Raw genomic sequence first — 18,159 nt, forward strand, 5'->3', positions numbered from 1 at the left:
GAAAGGACCCTCCTCCAGGCACGTCCAGCCGGTTCCCAATGTCCCTAAATGCACCACCTCCAAGGAGGCGGCCGCGCTGTGTGCGGAAGGGGACGGGCCTGTGACCTGAACTTCCTGGGCACCCTCCAAATCCTGAAAAGGGGGGCAGCCCAGGTCCACCAAGGACAGCTGGGAACACAGTCGGTTCGAGAGACAGTGCCGTGGACCTGTAGGCTCTCTGAGCCCCCCCCCAGCATAGCCAGAGTGCTCAGCGACCCTGCCCCAAACGGTCCTCCAAAGCTGGGCTGTGACACCAGAATCGATGAAGGCTGACGACGAAGGCCCTGCCCGAGTGATTCTGGTCACTCGTGGATTCGGCCACTCCCTCAGGGAGCCGCGTACCTGCGTCTGTAACGTCAGTGCCCGGGACACTGTCACGAACTGCTCTGCGCCCCGGGATGGCGTGGGCTCCTGCTCGCCCTGCGATTACGCAACAGGGCCCCCCTGAGCTCCCAGTCCCGTTCCAGAATATCCACGTTGGATCGTGTTTGTTAAAATAAAAGGTGGCTCTGGCCCACGCCGGGGACATCACAAACGCGGCCTGCCGGAGGGTTTCTGAAGAACTAGCTGTGATTATATAATCCAGAGGTCGGGATGAAAAGCCGGTAGGCGCTGGCCTCCCACAGGAATGTTCGGCACACACAGCTGTTCCCACTCTTCCCCTCGGCAAGAAGCCGCAAAGGTCCCTGTGGCCGGGCCTGGGCTCAGCAGGTGACAGCGAGGGGCCTCGACAAAATGCGTCATCAGTCAGATCTCACTTTTTACTGCTCGGTGAGTCCAGCGAGAAGAATGTTTTGGTTACGCTTCTCTAGGTGGCACAGAGCAGCCTGGTCAGTATTAGGCCTTTGCTCTCTGACGGGGTCCTGGGGAGAACTCGGCCAGGAGAGGGCAGCTTCCCCCCCAGTGGAGCAGTGCGAGCAGAGCGTGGGGGTTCTGCTGGGCAGGAGCTGGGGGTGCAGGGGCTGGGGGTGCAGGGGCTGAAGACCTGCAAGGACAGCACTGGCCTCAGGAAGGCCTCCTGGGACTGGTGTTACGTCTCTGATTTGGAGGCCACGTGGAGAAGCAACCTGACCTGAGTCCCCAAATCACCCAAAATAACACACACAAAGGAATGTCCTCAGTATAATCAAGAACTTGTACCTGGGAGGCGTTCCAGCCATCGAAACACGTCGAGGAGGCCGGCAAAAGGTGGAGGCACAGCTGTGAGCGTCCCAGCAGGGACGCCACCTATTGCCTATCATGTTGGAGTGGATTTAATTTGTTTTAATTAAATTTATTTTTATTAATTAATACGTTTAATTTATTTACACGCTCGTGAGGGTGCAGTGGAAAGCGCCCTGTGATGTATTGTCAGAGGAGGTAAAACGGATCCTCTTGCCGGGAACCTGGCAACATGTGCCCCAAACTGTCGGAGCACAATACTCAACTCAGGAGGCCGACTGCTGGGAATTTGTCGGAGGGAAATGGACACGGGCACGGGTGAGAACAGCAGACGTTGATTAGTTACTTAGTAAAAATAATTCGAAGTAAATTTATTTGCCAAATGTCCCTTTTGGAGATAGTGTCGAACCAACCAGGGCATATCTGCGTGATGGATACTCTGTAACCGTTAGGAATGGGGCACAGGGGCCTGTTTATTTGCCGACATGCGAAGGTGCGTATGATCTGTCATCACCTAGGGGAGGGGACCAGGCAGCCTCCGCAGGTGGCCGCAGGCTTGTGGAAGGAGACGCGCACAGCGGCTGAGAGCAAGCCCCCCAAATGCTAGCAGTCATGTTCTTCCGGGGGTATTTTGGGGTGATTTTCATCATCATCAATATGTTTATTTCTAACTTGTCGATAACTATGCAATTTTAAAAGTACTTAAAATTTTATTTTTTTTAATTAAAAAAAAGTGTTTTCTATCTTCACCCGAGGATATTTTTTCCATTGCTTTTTCAGAGACAACGGAAGGGGGGGGAGAGACAGACAGAGGCACCGATGCAAGAGAGACATCGATCGGTTGCCTCCCGCGTGCGCCCCGACTGGGGCAGGGGACCGAGCCTGCGACCGAGGTACGTGCCCTGGGCTGGAATTGAACCCAGGACCCTTCAGTCCACAGGCCGAAGCTCTAACCACTGAGCCAAACCGACCAGGGCTTAAAAGCATTTACAATTTTAAATCAAAAGCTTAACACAGTGATACAATCAATTGACCAGCTAACACTGTGTATTCGAATCTATCCATTTACCTGTATCAATACACGTTAAACATGTAAGATTCTCGGAACGTGTTGCTATGAAGCTAACACCCATCTTCAGACTATCAGGGCCCCAAAGAGCTCACTGGGGGTCGAATGCCTGCATTTCCTCCAGGAAGATTAATTCTGTTCTTTGTCTCTCTCATATAAATCGCCAACATAACAGATTTTATTAACACACAGAGAAGAGCTTCTCTTGCTTCATGAACTGGTGGGTGTTCTTAGTTGACAATAAAAACTGAGTCACGAATTGCGTTTTTGTGCTCGGCTGCTCAGAGCGAACCCTGGGTCCCCAGGCACCATGTCCCCTGTTCCAGGGTTTCAGAGGGACGGTCTCTTTCCCCCTTTCTCTTTGACTACTTGCGCCTGTCCTTTTACTCTCATTTAAAAAGTTACTTCACCTGGGCCTTCTACTGAGGTTCTTCGTAGAATTAATTAGAGCCCCACAGGTCGGCTGTTGGGGAGAAGGAGAGACGCAGCGTCTGACGGAGCACGAGGGGCATTTTCATTTTATGACAGGGCAGGAGACCAGGTCGGACGCCAACTCAGGGCCAGGGGCCTGACTGCCGTCAGCACCCGCCACCCCCCCCCCCCCCCGCCCGTGGCATCCGCGCGGAGGTGGGTGCCGCCAGCGCTCCCAGGCAATACTCACATGCAGGCTGGGGTGGTAGGTGAGCACACCGTTGTCGCACAGGGTGACATACTTCTTTTTCCACTCTTTGTTCAAGGATTTGCCACTCCGCTTCAGCAGCATGCCCTACGAGGAGCAAGGAGCCAAGTATAAATTAATAACGTCTCGTGTGAATTTTTTTAAAAGAAGGCACATGGGTAATTTAAAAGATTTCAAACTTTCATTTTATCTTTGCCGTCTTAAATGGAATTTACACTTAATTTTAGCTTGGTGATTTGGTTTCCCCCTCTTTTATATACAATGTATATATTCGGCCCATTTCCTTTGGTGTGGATGTGCGTGTGGAACTTCACACAATACTGAGGCCAACAGGTGTAATCTCGCTGCCGCGATGTGCTACATTGTATCCTACGAGCACACAGGACGCCTGCAGGTGTGTTTTACAAAAGGAAACCTACTTCCCTTTTCTAAATAAGACATCAACGGTATTCTTACCTCGCGATATTTGCAAATTAGAACATTTTATTTTGAACTTATTAAATGAAATTCTGCTTGCAAACGTAGCGACAGCATTTAACAGATGAATTGTGCATAATTTACTTGAAATTTGTTTCTAATGAAATCATATCAGGGCTCCTTGAAAAGCATTCAAACTCGGAAACGAACACCACTGATCACGTTTACTCCAGTCTTCCTTAGATTACTGATGGGGATTTATTGCTGTTTTAACTGCCAATTCCCAGCCAACCTCTGCCCTTTCGGGGGTTAAGAAGCCAGATGGGCAGCTCGGACGTGAAGAGGTGGCGTCATCAGGGACCTAAAGGAGGCTGCTCTGTTTTGGTGCCAGGAAAACGAACTATCTTGGTGAAAGATAGTCCAAATCTCAACAATCTTACCTAAATTCTATGGTTCCCTGTGGAAGGTCCTCTCAATCAATACGTGTACTATTCAAATGCTGCAAAAGTCAGAGGGGCCCGAAGGATACCCTGGCATCCCAAGAGTTGTATTTCTAACCTCCAGCCTTGGCCCAGCTGGGTTATTACCCAACCCCTCCTGGTGCCCCCAAAAGACTGTGGAGACTGAGCCTCGGCCACCCAGTCCGCAGGTCACAGCTGCTCCCGAGTCCGGTGCCCGGTTGCCAGCCTGAGGCCGGGCTGTACCAGGTGACATACGTTCCTCCCTGTATGGCCTGAGTGCCAACGCATTGATGTGTTTCTATGCATGTCACGCTCTCTCTCTCTCTCTCTCTGGCTCCCCATAAGCAACAGGTAGGATCCCCTAAAGTGCCAAAAGAGCGTGAACCCATCGGCCCCCCTTGGGACAAATTTCTACCAATGCAACCAGAACGGTCCTCACTGCATCGGGCTGAGGCCCCCACGCTTCTGTCCTCTCAAACTTCCACACGTTCTACTCTGAGCACCAAGAAGATGGAAAACCCTAAAAATAGCTCATTTTAAACTCTGAAAGGCCGAGGAGCCGTGATCCCACCAGCCAGAAGACGACAGAGGCCAGAAGGCACTTAGCCAGGGACACACGGCAGGCTGCTCCCTTGGGCAAGTGGAAATGGCCCTTGTGATTCTAAGTCTCTCTGATCCTGCATGACCCAGGGGAAAGCCACACAGGAGGATGTCACAACGCATCCGCGGTCTGTCCTTCAGATGCCACTTCTGAACATGTAAACCCATCCCCTGCTTAAGACGGCTTCTCACCGACTGGCCATCACAGTGCAGGCGTCAATCACAGTTAATGCTCGATTTGACTCTCATGTGACCTCCAGATCTATTTTTAAAAAATTTTTTAAATTTCAAAAAAATATTGGGCTCATTTTGAGCCAGGGGCTGCTCTGAGAACCTTTTGTATTAACCTGCTACAAACTTATGGTGGAACTTAAGTTTATCTCCATTTTACAGATGAGGCCACTGAGGCAGAGAGAGCTTAGGTAACTTCCCCAATGTGCACAGCCAGCCTGGTAGCTGGCCTCAGGATGGCTCCCAACATGCCCAACCGGTGCGGCTCAGTTAGTTGAGCATTGTCTATGCACCAAGAGGTCGCTGGTTCGATACCCGGTCAGGGCACATGCCCAGGTTGTGGGCTCGATCCCCAGTAGAGGGCATGCAGGAGGCAGCCCTTTGATGTTTCTCTCTCATCGACATTTCTATCTCTCTCTCCCTCTCTCCTCCTCTCCCCACAAAAATCAATAAAAACATATTTTTTAAAAAAAGAGATGGCTCCCAACACCCCAAGAGTTGCAGTACTCGTGTCCCCATGTGAACTGTCCTACCCTGACTTGGAAATGCCGAGACTGCATTAACCAACAGACCCAGCGTGAGTGATGCTACTATACTGGTTGGAACCTCCAGGAGCGCTGGCAGCTTCCTCTGGGGAGCTCTGATCGAGAAGCCGAGCTGTGCCCTGTCCATAGTTCTGAACCACCAAAGAATAAAATAACAGTTTCAGCAAATGGGTAAGTTTTGCGGTAGATCCTTAGGCAACAATAAATAAAAACAGAGCCGGCATCCTGGACTGCTGTAGCAAAAATAAAACCCACGCGGCACAGGCCTGGGAGCAGGCGGCCGGCTGAGGTTGGTGGTGGGTGTGGGGGCTGAGCTGTAGAGGAGGCCGGGAGGGGGTGAGGAACATGCTACCCGAGGTTGGAGACGGCAGCGAGTTCTGCTCTGGCGGCAGAATGATCTCAGACCCGCTGCCCACGGGGATGCACAGCAGCCCGGGTGCAGACCTGGCTGGGGAGGTTTCTGGGCAGACTGGCTGCTGGTTCTGATAAACCCGGGAGAAGGGAGTTTTCAAGCAGGATTAGAAAAAATATTTCCAATGTAAAAGCCATGCTGGGCTGGACCATGAGAAAAATCATGTCGCACCCCAGCTTCCCCTGCCCATAGAAGACTCCGATAAGAACTGGCCTCAGAGCGAAGTACAATCCAGGGATGTCAGTAGATGTGACCTCAAAACCATCAAGGGTCTGGAGGCCGGACCCGCCTCTCGAGAACTCACCAAGATTGAAGGCAGGGCCTCATGGACCCATCCAATCAGAGGAGGTTTGCGGATTAGAGATAAGGAGCTGTGGGTTGGCTTTTGTCTAATGGAATGGATGGCCATTTGATACAAAGGAAACCCACGAGGTTTTTAAAGGAATTATACCAGGTAGGATTCTTTTCATGTTGGGCCCTCGACCTAAGTGCAGCAGGTAGCAGGGTGAGAAAGACACACAGCTGTGAAAACAGGCCACGTCTTACGGAGAAGGGAGGTCTGCTCAGAGAGCGGAGCCCAGGACCAAGGGGGATGGCCACCCTCACTCAGAGCAGAGCACACTCCCTGTGCCCGGAGCAGGACGGGTTAGAGCCTGTGCCCGCTGGGCTCAGAGGTGCTGTGGGCCAGTGTCTGCTACAGGGCTCTTGTCCGTGTCGGCGCTGTGGCTGTGTGTGTGTGTGTGTGTGTGTGTGTAAGAGAACTCGTCTCCCAAGTTCCCTGGTCTTTGGACCGAAAGGATCAGAACTGAGGAGCCTCATTCACATGTGCACTTGATGTCGACAATAATCCTGAACTTCCAGCCAGATGCTGTGATGGGACTTTGTGAATCTGGGGAAGGGTGAGGGTCTTCCGTGTGTGGGAAGACAGACAGAAGTAGCCAGTCTCCAAAGATGACCCTCAAACACCCAGCTCCCGGTGTGGCCCTGGGCCCTCTGACTCCACTTAACAAACGGAATGTGGTGCGATTACGCTGCACCCAGTCCAGCCGACGCCTTCGGAGGCCTGGCCGCTCCCGTTTCTATGCCTTGGGAGCCCAACAGCCTTATGAGAGATGGATGGTCCCGCTGCAGAGGCTGGGGAGAGGCCCTGGGCTCTGAGCTCTCACAGAGCTGCCGCCGACCGGCTGCCATCAAACGCGTGAGTGAGGAGAGGACCCAGCCCTAGGAGGCATCTTGGGGAGCAGACACGAGCTGTTCCCAGTGTGCAGGCCCAAACTCCTGGCCCACAGGATCCTGAGAGATAATGAAATGGTTGTGGGGGTTTTTCTTTTTTTTAATTTTTGTTAATCCTCACATAAGGATATTTTTCCCGTTGATTTTTAGAGAGTGTGGGGGGGGAGACACATTGATGGGAGAGAGACACATTGATTGGTTGCCTCCCACATGCACTCCACCAGGGCTGGGGATTGAACCTGCGACCCCTCGGTGCGCAGGCCGGTGCTCTAACCGCTGAGCAACACTGGCCAGGGCGAAATGTTTATGGCTTCACATCACCATGGTTTGGGTTAATTACCAGCAACAGGAAACCATCGAGACAGAGCAGGAGCACCGTCTCTATGCGTCACCCCGACGCTTGGCCGCCCCGCCCCCCGGGCGTCAGTTCACCCTCCAGGCCAATTTTAAAGGTTTAATCATCTTTTACTTCTTTACACAGTAAGAAATTTAAGGGCTTTGTGACATCTCGGCTCTCCCTCTTATCTTACTTGGAAACGGCAAACGTGGATCTAATTGCTACCCCCTAACTTACTGACGCACTGGAAAGTCTGTGACTTTAATGAGCTACAACCAAAACATCAGATTCCAGGCAGGCACCTCTGGCTTTTTATTTTTTATTTTTTTGCTCAAGGAACCCTTTCGATGGCAGAGTGAGGAGCAGGACTGTCCACTGGCTGCAGCCTCCTTACTAGTCACGTGCATTCCCTGCCTCATCCCAAGAGGTCACTGGAAGCCAAAAGCAACGTGAACTGAACAAGCTTTAACTAACCCACAAGGTGAACGTCACGAACGTAAGTGCGACCTGAAATCCGTCCCTCAGGCTTGAGGCTTGCGCAGCCCCGAGCCCTGATCAGCACTACGCATAAATTTACGTTAAAACTCCGCTCGGCAGCAATTATTTACCAACTAGGATTCCTGACGGCACCGGGGTCCCTGCCAGGCACACCAGTCCCTGTTCTGAGTCTGAGGGACCGGGTGGCGCTGGCGTCTGCTGGTGCAGAGGGCACAGTGACACGGGAGACGTTTAGTGGCCAGGGTCCTACACGGCAAGGGAGCCACGGCGGCTGCCAGCTGGCTCCATGTAAAGATCGGATCACGAGGTCTGGCTGGTGTGGACCAGCGGCTGAGCGTCAACCAGGAGATCGCGGACTGATTCTCAGGGCACGTGCCGGGGCTGCGGGCTCGATTCCCCGCCGGGGGCGTGCAGGAGGCAGCCGATCAATGACTCTCTCTCATTGATGTTTCTATCTCCCTCTCTCCCACCCCCTCTCTCTAAAATCAATAAAAACAAACAAGCGTATTAAACGGAACTGTCCTGCTGCACTGGGCAGGTGCCAACAGCTGCCTAATTACCAAGTTTAAAAAACAACGATTTTTTTCCATGGCTTAAAATACCCACATGAGCTCAGAAATGCTGAATGTTTCTACTTCTAAAAAAATAAATAAGCCTGAGGTCGGGTCCTTCTTTGGTTCTCTAAGGAGCACTGTTCCCGGTTCTTCGGCATCCGAGGATTCGTGTTCTTAACTCTTTTGAACAGACTCTCACGAGAGCAGGTGCCGGGGGCTGTGAATCTCTACAATGTCGCAGAGAAAAGCCAGCAGCTTCCACAGGGGCCTCGATGGAGTGTGCGTGTCGTCGGCTGTCGCTCCCCCACTCCCTCGGGCCTTCGCTTCCCACTCCCGACCCGATGTCCTTCTCTGGGGATCCATCGGGCACTTCAAGTCCAGCACCCCACACAGACACGACCGTCCTCGCCACGGGCTGGGCGTCCTGAGGGCCGGGGGCCGGGCGGGCTCTGGCTCCCGTCCCACGTCAGTACCTGGCACAGGGTTAGCCTGAATGATGACCCCAATGCACAGAGATTTCTAGTCCTGAAAGGTCTCCCCAAATCCAAATGTCTCCAAGTATCAAAGCAATCCACTGAGACCCTAAAATCCCAAAATAAATAAAATAAAAAGGTGGGGAGGCAATAACATCCCGCCACTCCACTAAAATGCCGCCGAGCTGAGCCGGGAGACTGACGCGGACGGTGCAGGGAGCAGGATGCAGCAGAGGAGCGAGGGTGCAAGAACCCCCAGACCAGGGAGACCCCACGATCACAGCGGCTCCCGGTTCACGGTGCAGGAAACACGCAAGCGAAAGAAGTCGGCCGGGAACAGTCAGCGGATTAACAGCAAGGACGCCCGCACGGTTCCAGGAGAGACTTGACAATGTCCATACACAGAGACATGCAAGGGAGAAAGGGACCTTCGGGGTCCCCATCGTTTTAGAGACAGTTCACCCAAGTACGGAGCAGCTGAGCCACGTGGCCCGTGCCTGCGCAGCTGGGCCAGGATTGTTGATTCTGACCCGTCCTCTTGGTCCTAAGAGACACTGCTTATCAATAATAATAATAGTAATAATAAACCCCTGTGCATGTAATACGGGCTGTGTTATGCACAGAGAGAGATGAAGAGAGAACAGGGTGTCTTTGCGTGAGGATCGTAAATATAAACCAGAAATGTCAAACTTAGAAGAAAAATAACTTTAATGCAAAATCACTTTTATATTTTCGAGCATCTTAAAAGTGAATTATCAAGCTCCGGGCAGTCGTCGTCACGATGACGGTGTCCCGCTTCTCGTGTCCCCAGGACGTCACAGCCTGCGCGCTTCCCGGGCGGCCGCGGGTGGGCAGAGCCACAGCGGAGGGAGCAGCAGCCGAGCCAGGCCTGTCTGGCCTTTGGGTCTGATAACTGAACAGCTACTTAGTTACGGCCCCGGAGGAAACCATTTCTGGAGGAAGAAGACATTCTGGATTTGGATGGGGGATTCGTTCAGCTGGTAATTACTGCGCACCTACTATGTGCCGCCCAGACTGTTCTCTAGTCGGGGGGCACGGTGGCGCTGTCTTCCTGGGGGACACTGACGGCCTGCTGGACCACGACGCCCTTGGAGGGGTGGCAAGGAGCAGGTGGCTGTGACTGAAAAGTGACCGTCAGGGCTTTACGGGTTGAAATGTGTCCCCTCCCAAACCCACATAGCGAAGCCCCAACCCCCGGTGCCGTCAACTCACTGCGTGCAAGAGACTAATCCCAATCAACCGGTCTCCCCACAGCCCCCCGAACGGAAAACTCCCAGCAGGTTCACACACGCGACGTCTGGATGTTAAGTTTCGGTAAAAACGTTGACGGGCCAATGGGCCCAGCACAGGCGGGCTCTGCCACCTCGGCCCCGCTTTAATTTTCCATCGAGCTTAAAGCGATTCCACAGCAACAGCAGGGAGCCCCCTTAACTGAACTCTTAAAAAACCCCCCAAGGGCTCTCTGCCTCCCTGGCCGCCTCCAGAGGGGCCATCACAGCAGAGGCCAGGTCTTCTCTCCCGGCCGGTTCTGCTCCGGGCGGGGGGGCCCGGGGGCCTGGAGAGGACGCCAGCTCTTTAACCGGCCCCCGCGCGACCCTCCCCTTGCGGGTTAGTCATATTTCTGTCGTTCTGCCGGGTCGCAGGGTACAGAGGGTTACACTTTAATTGAGCTGTCAGCATCTCCAACAATCCTATAAAGGCCCGATTATGCACGGCGGGGTTAGCGACACACTTGTTATTGCCCGCGCCCTATTTGCGAAACCCAAACCTGCGCCACACACGGGTCAGCTGACCCGCGTGACCTTCCTGTCATTAGCCGCGTCTCTTCCTACCTCACCGCTGAGAAAATCACAGGGCCCTGGCTTCAAAGCGCCGGCCCGGACTGGATTCGACCAGGAGCTAATCACCCACAAATCCAGCTCAAATGGCAATAATTGGCTAAACTCGTCCCCTCTCCAGAGCGCGGCAGTAATTTGGGATAATAAAGAAAAGAATTATTCAGCTAACTGCCCCGAAATGGATGCTTCGTGACCGCCACACTTCACATTTTAATAATGATGGACACGGAATGCGGTTTCACACCGTCAGCGGAACAAGGCCGAGGATGTGGCGGGGAAGGGAAGGCAGGTCCTTGGGCTTCTCGCGGCCGCAGAGACCCGCACCCCGGCCGCGGGCTGCGCTGCAGTCAGGGCCCCGCCAGGAGCGAAGTCTGAGCGCGGGCGGAGAAAGCACGCTGGGCCCCTAAAACGGTGACCATGGATTTAAAAAAACTCCTCATCCGAAGAGAGAAAAAATGGAAACGAAGAAACCATTTCGAGCAGGACCGGCAGACCCCCTTGATGTTTCTAGTGAATCTTATCTCTCCATCGCCTCGTGTCTCTTCCCTTCCACCTGCCTCTTTCTGTCACAGGCGTCCAGCAGCACGGATGACAGTGTCTGCCCTTAACGGCTGTGGGTGACGCCCCCGCGGGCCGCCCCTCAACACTGACCGCCGTCTGGGCATTCGGCGGATAGAGCCCCTCCATCACCTCAGGCGCCCGTCCTCGCCCGCCACCCAGGCCGCCCGGGGCGGCGAGAACCACAAACGCACCCAGTGGGTGCCCTCCCTGGTCGGGAAATGGACGTAACGGAGCCTGTGACATTCCTCCTTCAGCGAAAGGAAACGAAACGGGATTCAGTCGCCTGTCCGGGAAGCCGGCATGCCCAGGCGCCGAGGCAGGTCCCTGAGGGAGGCCCCGTATGACAGCCAGAGGCCTTCGAGGGACGGCGGGGACATCACAAAACACAAGCACCCCCGTGCAAGGACACCGTGACACGTGGACATGGCAAAGGTACCTGGGGACAACTGGGACCCCCACGGGGCAGGGACCAAAATGGCCCTCTTCCTCCCAAATGGTCCTTTTTGAAGCCATGTGACATCTGCCAAACATCCTCCACGAATGTCTTCTCTGCTCCAACTTAGAGGCTGTGACAGGGACTGACCGCTGTCACCATCAACAAAAGATACATCCCTTAACCGGCGCCTCTGACACCTTACTAATGTAAAAAAAATCTGGATAAAGTCCTCAGCAGCGGCCCACACTGCACCATGAAAACGGACACGCAGAACAGGCCCTGCCTTACTCCACCCCGAAGCCTTCCCCGTCGGAGACCGAGACGGGGACAGGGCGGTGCTCAGAAAGTCCTCCGATTCGTCACCTTCAAAAAGTGCCTCCCTCGGCCTCCCTGCCGAAGCTGACTGTTAATCAGACAATTTAATGAGAAGACACTGCAAATATTGTGTCAGCAAGTTAAAAATGGCCTTGTTGTTTCAACACGAGAATCACTTAGTATATACTCTGTATAAAGTATTGTATTTCATGCCCCATTTACTGTAACATATTAGTGGGTTCGGTCATCAAGTAACAATTGTCTCCTTGCAGGGCTCAGATCTGGGGGGGGGGCAGTGGAAGAGCAGCCCCCACCCCCCGACGTTCAGAAGGCCGGACGCATGTGCAGGGGTTTAGCATCCAGGTTCGTTTCAGGGACCGGTCAACAATATTAAAGGAGACTCGACTTTGGGTGGGGAACACACGGGGCATACAGGTTATGTATCGGAGAACTTTAGACAACACTGTTTTCACCAGTGTCACCCCAATACATGGAATAAAATTTAACTTCAGGTCTACATTTTAACAGTCTTGGTGAATACTTATCTTTTTAAATGCAACTAACTGAAGGACTATTTGGCAGGTTGTTCCTCATTTAATTACTTAAGACGACTCACAAGGACTGGCCTGCAGGGCCTCCCTGCAATTACTCAAATGATTCGCTTCACTACTGAAATGTCAGAGATGATTTTTAGAGAAAACAGACTGCAACAACTGCCTCCTCCCTGCAAAGCAGAGAGTCACAATCTTTAATGATGAAACATCTGGGGCTTCAGCCACTGTCTGCAATTAAAAAAAATCCAAAACTGAGAACAAGTCAGACAAGGATATTCACTTGTTAGGTTCTCTTGTATTTAACGCCATTCTGGATACTGCGCATACTCCTCCCTGACGTGAGGGTAGAAGGTGTGGGGAGACAGTGGCGACCATGAACCTATGTGATTAGAAAAGGCTAACTCTTATGTCTTATGTGATTCCATAAACCACCCCCTGGAAGTAAAAACAAAAGAAGGTCATTGCAATTCATGGTTTCAAGTCAGTTAAGGCACTATCACAGCTTCCAGCAGAGCTCCGAACGGTATTTCCCTTTTTGCCCTGACTGCCAGGGTGCTCAAGTTTAGTAGTAGGTTTTCTGGTATAATGCCTTTTCCTTTGTGGCCTCCCACCTAACTTTTTCTTGTTTTAATGAGTATCTGGGGTTCTTTCGGTGTGAGATTTAACAGGTGAAAAACAATCCCGAGGAAGGTTAGCCGCTAAACTTGGCTTTACTGAGGGCATAAGAAAGCAGTTAAGAGACAGGTCTGGGAGGAGAAGTGCCCATGTGGTTGGTGATACCAGCCCAGTTCCTTCTGCAGAGGCGTCCCCGCAGCCACACAGCCCCCCTGCTGGTGGACACACACAGGCCAGACCTGAGCTGTCCTAGAATCTGAACGGTTACTTTTTTATTTAAATTAAAATAAAAATTGATTGGAGAGAGAGAGAGGAAGGGGGAGAAAGAAACATTGATTTGTTGTTCCGCCCAATCATACATTCACCGGTTGCTTCTTGTATGTGCCCTGACCAGAGATCGAACCCGCAACCTTGGAGTATCAGGACGATGCTCTAACCCACCTGGCCAGGGCTGAACCGTTACTTCTTGCTGCCAAAGAGGCGATGCTCCAGGGCTGAGGCATTTCAAGCTTCTGAACTGCTTAAGCACAAAGCTCGATTTTTTTCTGTCAAAGGTTGAAATTTGTTCTGCAGATAAAACTAATGCCTGTGGGGAAAACAACGCTCAGGCATTCCTGACAAATGCATCTCTCCCGGGTCAGATCACTGTCGTGTCAGGTACAGTCAGAAATGGGAAGGCAGAACTTAAAAACAAACAAAACAAAAAACTGCTCAGGAAAAATACACGGGAAGGTATTTATTGAGGAAACACGGTCCCACTTTGAAAGGGGAGGGAACACAAAAGGGGCCTGCAGATTTTAGGACGTGGCCCTAACGGGGCAAGTAACAACCCTCCCTCCCCTGGAACAGAGACCAGCTCTCCAGCCCTGGCGAATTATTCCTCCCATTTAACTTCTCTTAAAACTTCTCACGGGTGGAGAGGGAGTTAATAAAAGAAACAATATGTATAAGAAAATGCAAGGTGCCCAGAGTACGGCTAATGGAATTTGATGCCGGCTTTAATTTTAATGAAGAAAGTTGCCAGTAGCAACAAAACTGTCAGCCGCCGCCGAGCACCATTAATAAAGACGGAGGCAACATTAGAGCCGGGCATCAGTACAAAAGGTTCCCCCCGCTCCATGCTGTGCTAAATTGGCTGCCCAATTTTTCTTAAGTGTCCATTCTATTTAGAAGACAATTTATTAATTTTTGCCATTCATTGTCAGTTGACAGGCCATCATTTTGCAGCCCGAATTTTAGATGAAAACTAATTGAAAAGACTGGCAGTATTTATGAGGGCATTATTTGTCAATTACAGCCGCAAATACTCCTCGCTACCACCAACTTTGATGCCCCCGCTCTCTGGGGGTGAGGCTGCTACGGGTGGCATTAAAATATGAGTGAGTCTCTCCCAGCTCATCAGCTCATCAATTTCATGGCAGGGAGGGCCGCACCTTTCAGGTTACAGGGGCCTCGCGCGGCAGTTGATACATTGTAACTTCTGACAAAGGGGAGGCGCGCGGGAGCCGTGAGGACCTAGAAGTGTGCACACAAATTACAATGCGCTGCGGAGTAATTCCTAGTCATTGCTTCTCACCACCTTTGGATAAGAGTCATAATAACGACTTAACAAGGTCTGCTTTCCTAATTTTGCACAGGTTTAAAATAATTTCCCCCTCCGTGACTGGATTTTAAACACAGTCAAGGAAACGTATACATTCAGCCAACCTGAAGGCTCAATGTCTTTACCAAAAAAACACACCACACCGCTAAGCTTTATCTTTTACGGGGAAAAATGCTTTTAATTGGTAGAAAGCCCCCCAGAAGTTTGCTGCTGAAAGTCTGAAAAAATCTATTTCTCTAAAGATGTTATGTTCATATCCTGCAGCATTATCTTTTCGTTTTTTAACTAATGCTACCAAAACCCTGGATAAAATGCGTCGGAGCAATGAACAGTACGATCTGCTAACCAACTAGAGGAAAATGAAAAGAATTACAACTTTATATGCCCAGCTCAAGTTTCCCTCCCGCGGTAATGTCGATGGTGGAATGTGTTCAAGATTGCTACATAGTCTGAATTATGTTCAATTTGAATTTATACAGAGTTAAAGGCTTTGGCAATTAAGATCAGCATTTCCCCAAAATGGCAACACTAAAATTAAAGGATGCGCAGTAGCGGCGTCGTGAAAATTTAGCAGTCCTGGGCCAGTGAGAACCCCCAGATCACCCCGGCTGCAGCGAGCGCGGCTACACTCACCTGATCTGCTCAAACCACAGAAAACAGATCGAGAGGCATATCTGAGGATGAGCTTTGGCAGGCTCCCGGGTTCTTCAGCGCCTTTACCTGGAAAACCTTTCTTTACACCCAATCTTGTCCGTCAGTCCTTATCAGGCGCCGACCTTGTACTAGCTGGCGCACTAGAGGCGCCCTCCTGTGTCCCTCACCAGTGGCGCACGCGTGGAGGAATAGACGACGTGCGTGTGACATGCAACACTGTCGTTTTTGTGTGCGCCCACTTCTGTAGCTTCTGTGTTAGACGTAAAGGTTGCAACAAGGGTGACACGCTCTCCCCAGTGGACGTGCTCTGAGCAACCCAGGAGGGTCGGGACAGGACAGGGGAGGGAACCATGCCTGGGGTGCCCTAGCAGGTGCCGACACCAGGTGAATATTTTCTCATACAACCCAAATAATTCTGGGTGAGCCGGCAGGGAATGGAACAAAACTGAAAGAACAAGCTACAGCCTCAGTGATGCGACATTCAGATGAAAATCGAACCTATTTTCGGATCTTCTGGGACAAGGCTGGCCCCTGGGGATGCAGCAGCCTCCACATACCCAGCAACCACCCAGAGGGATGCAAGCCCATGTCTCTGCAGCACCAAGGCCCAGGCTGTCGCCCCCTGCCAGATGCCCGGCCACCCATTCGCCGTCTCCAAATCAGTAGGACAGCCTCCGACTTGACCACCTTGGCCTCCCAGGGGCCCAGCACCGAGGCAGTGAGAGAAGGAGGTCCGATTAGATGTGTATTTATGATACAAAGACCACAAGTGATGAATCTGAAGGAAAGGAAGACGGACACTCTATTTGTATCTAAACTGGAATCACTCCATTTTGTGATTTAGTAAAACTCAACTTTTATAACTTTAGAATATATCCAAGGTAAGACAAGCTCAGCATTCAGTGTGAAAAATGACAGATCCGTGATTAACTTAATAATGACAATATGGGGTGGGATGTAAATAAAGGACAGCAAAGAGAAATGAGAATTTCAGGGACATGTACTCTGAACAATATATAGGAATAACTGAATTTGAAGTGCCTGCCATACCATTAACTCCCCGATATATCCAGGTAATCACGCCCCAGGTGGACTCGGCTAAGTACCACCAAGCTGACGGGCCGAGCACCCCTTACCCACCCCTCGCCCTCACCCGGTCAGCGCGAGTCCCTGCGGGGGCCCGAGATGCTGGTCTGCGGAGCATCTGGGGGGCACCCTCGTCCGTCCCTCCTTCAACCCTCTTCTGCGTCTCTCCGCAGGTGAGGGTCCGGGAGGCACCCTAGTTTAAAATAACTGACGTGGAGGTTTCAGAAGCAACACACACAGGAAGAAACTCCGAGAGGCCGTCCTCTGAAGGCGACTACGTCGCAGAGGGCGCACTGAGCAGACGCCCAGGCCACTGGTGTGGGCGCCATCTGAGATCCAGGCGTGTTTCACAGAAAACTGGCTCCAGAAATAAAAAAGATGCTGCAAGAACGAAAGAACTATTTCTCGTCTTTTGCTCCGTGAACGACCATATATAAAAAATGATGGTAAGAAAGTAAAGCAGACGGACCCCCAGCCATTCCTGAGACCCGATCGCAAGGCTCTCATTCCACCTGCTCGGTGTGATCGCCCCCAGCCACCCGGCGACGCAGGCAAAGCTTGGCCAGGCCAAGAAACTGCCACACCATGGCCAGTAGGTGGCAGTGGTGGCACCAGGCACCAGGCACCAGGCGGGACTGAAAGCCCCTGGCTTCCTCCAGGAGTCCAGGCCCCAGGCTAACTCCCCGGAGTCGTCTGTGGCCACACCATCTACACCAGCGGCTGTAGAGCCTGGGTGGCTCCGGGGCCTACAGCAGGTGAAGGTGGGATGAGGGACTAGCTGGTGCCCGTCTGGGTGAAGAGCGGCAGACTAACCAGCTGGGAAATGAGATTGTCAGGAGCGGCCCATCTGACAGCACCCGGGGGGCACACCTCACAGCCCCCTGAAGGGGACAAGGCGGAGGACATGCCCCGTCTGCTCTGTGCCCATGGTCTGCCACCAGCGGGGCCACGAGGCACGAGTCTATCAGATGCGCAGGAGACATACGGTCTGCTCTGTGCAGTACCGTCGACCCGGTGACCTTGAACAAGGGGCAGCCTGAATGGTCTCAGGCCTCGGCACGGCTTGATCGTGTTGGGTGTCATGGGTTGGTTGGATGTGACCCCAAGACTTCTGGAAGAGTCTGGAAGATTCCGGAAGGCTGGTGGGGTGGACGTCCGCTCAACGGGCCAGCTCCACTTTCCCGCGCTGAGTAGCTTGAATTGCACACCTTGGTCTCACTCTCTCTCTGCACTGACCCACCGAATTCCTTTCCCTTCTCCAAGGCGAGCCCAGAACTCGCCTGTTTACCGTATCGGATTCATTAAAAAATTGGAGTAATTAGGTCAAGGACAGCAGCCAGCATTTCTACAGTGGAAGCCGACTCACTAGGAATTCTGCTTAATGACCTCACTTCCCAAATTAATGCTGAGAGTAGCCGTCATTTATTTCCAACCAAACCCCAAACAAACCAACCACCCCCTTCCTCCCATCACAATCCATCGGTCCCTGGGAGTTTCCTCTCGACCCCCCAAAACACTGACCTCATTTGTTCTACAAATTTCGGCACTTGTATCACACTCTGCTCCCTAAATGAGGCCGAATAATATATCAGGTCTGATTAAATTTTCATTAACATTCAAAAATCATCACTCGGTCGCATCGCCTGCTGAAACATTCCGGCTTCAGAGGCCCCGGTAATTATCCAGGGGTGTCCGCCAGGGGTACCTGGACTTGCTGACACAGGACGACAAAACCGCCGCCCAGACTGTCCACGACGGGCAGCGAGT

General features: G+C 52.1%; 1 protein-coding gene across 8 annotated transcripts in view; it reads right to left on the reverse strand.

Moving 5' to 3' along the window:
* AGAP1 (ArfGAP with GTPase domain, ankyrin repeat and PH domain 1) overlaps positions 1-18,159 on the reverse strand; it is a 340,037-nt gene that overhangs the window by 129,458 nt on the left and 192,420 nt on the right. For all 8 annotated transcript variants that reach the window (XM_081141778.1, XM_081141777.1, XM_081141775.1 and 5 more), the window contains one exon: positions 2,931-3,035. In XM_081141778.1, the coding sequence (XP_080997904.1) occupies positions 2,931-3,035 (105 nt within the window). The remainder of the gene's footprint in view (positions 1-2,930; positions 3,036-18,159) is intronic.

The sequence above is a fragment of the Miniopterus schreibersii genome (genome assembly GCF_964146895.1).
Source record: "Miniopterus schreibersii genome assembly, chromosome: 7".
NCBI classification, from domain to species: Eukaryota; Metazoa; Chordata; class Mammalia; order Chiroptera; family Miniopteridae; genus Miniopterus; species Miniopterus schreibersii.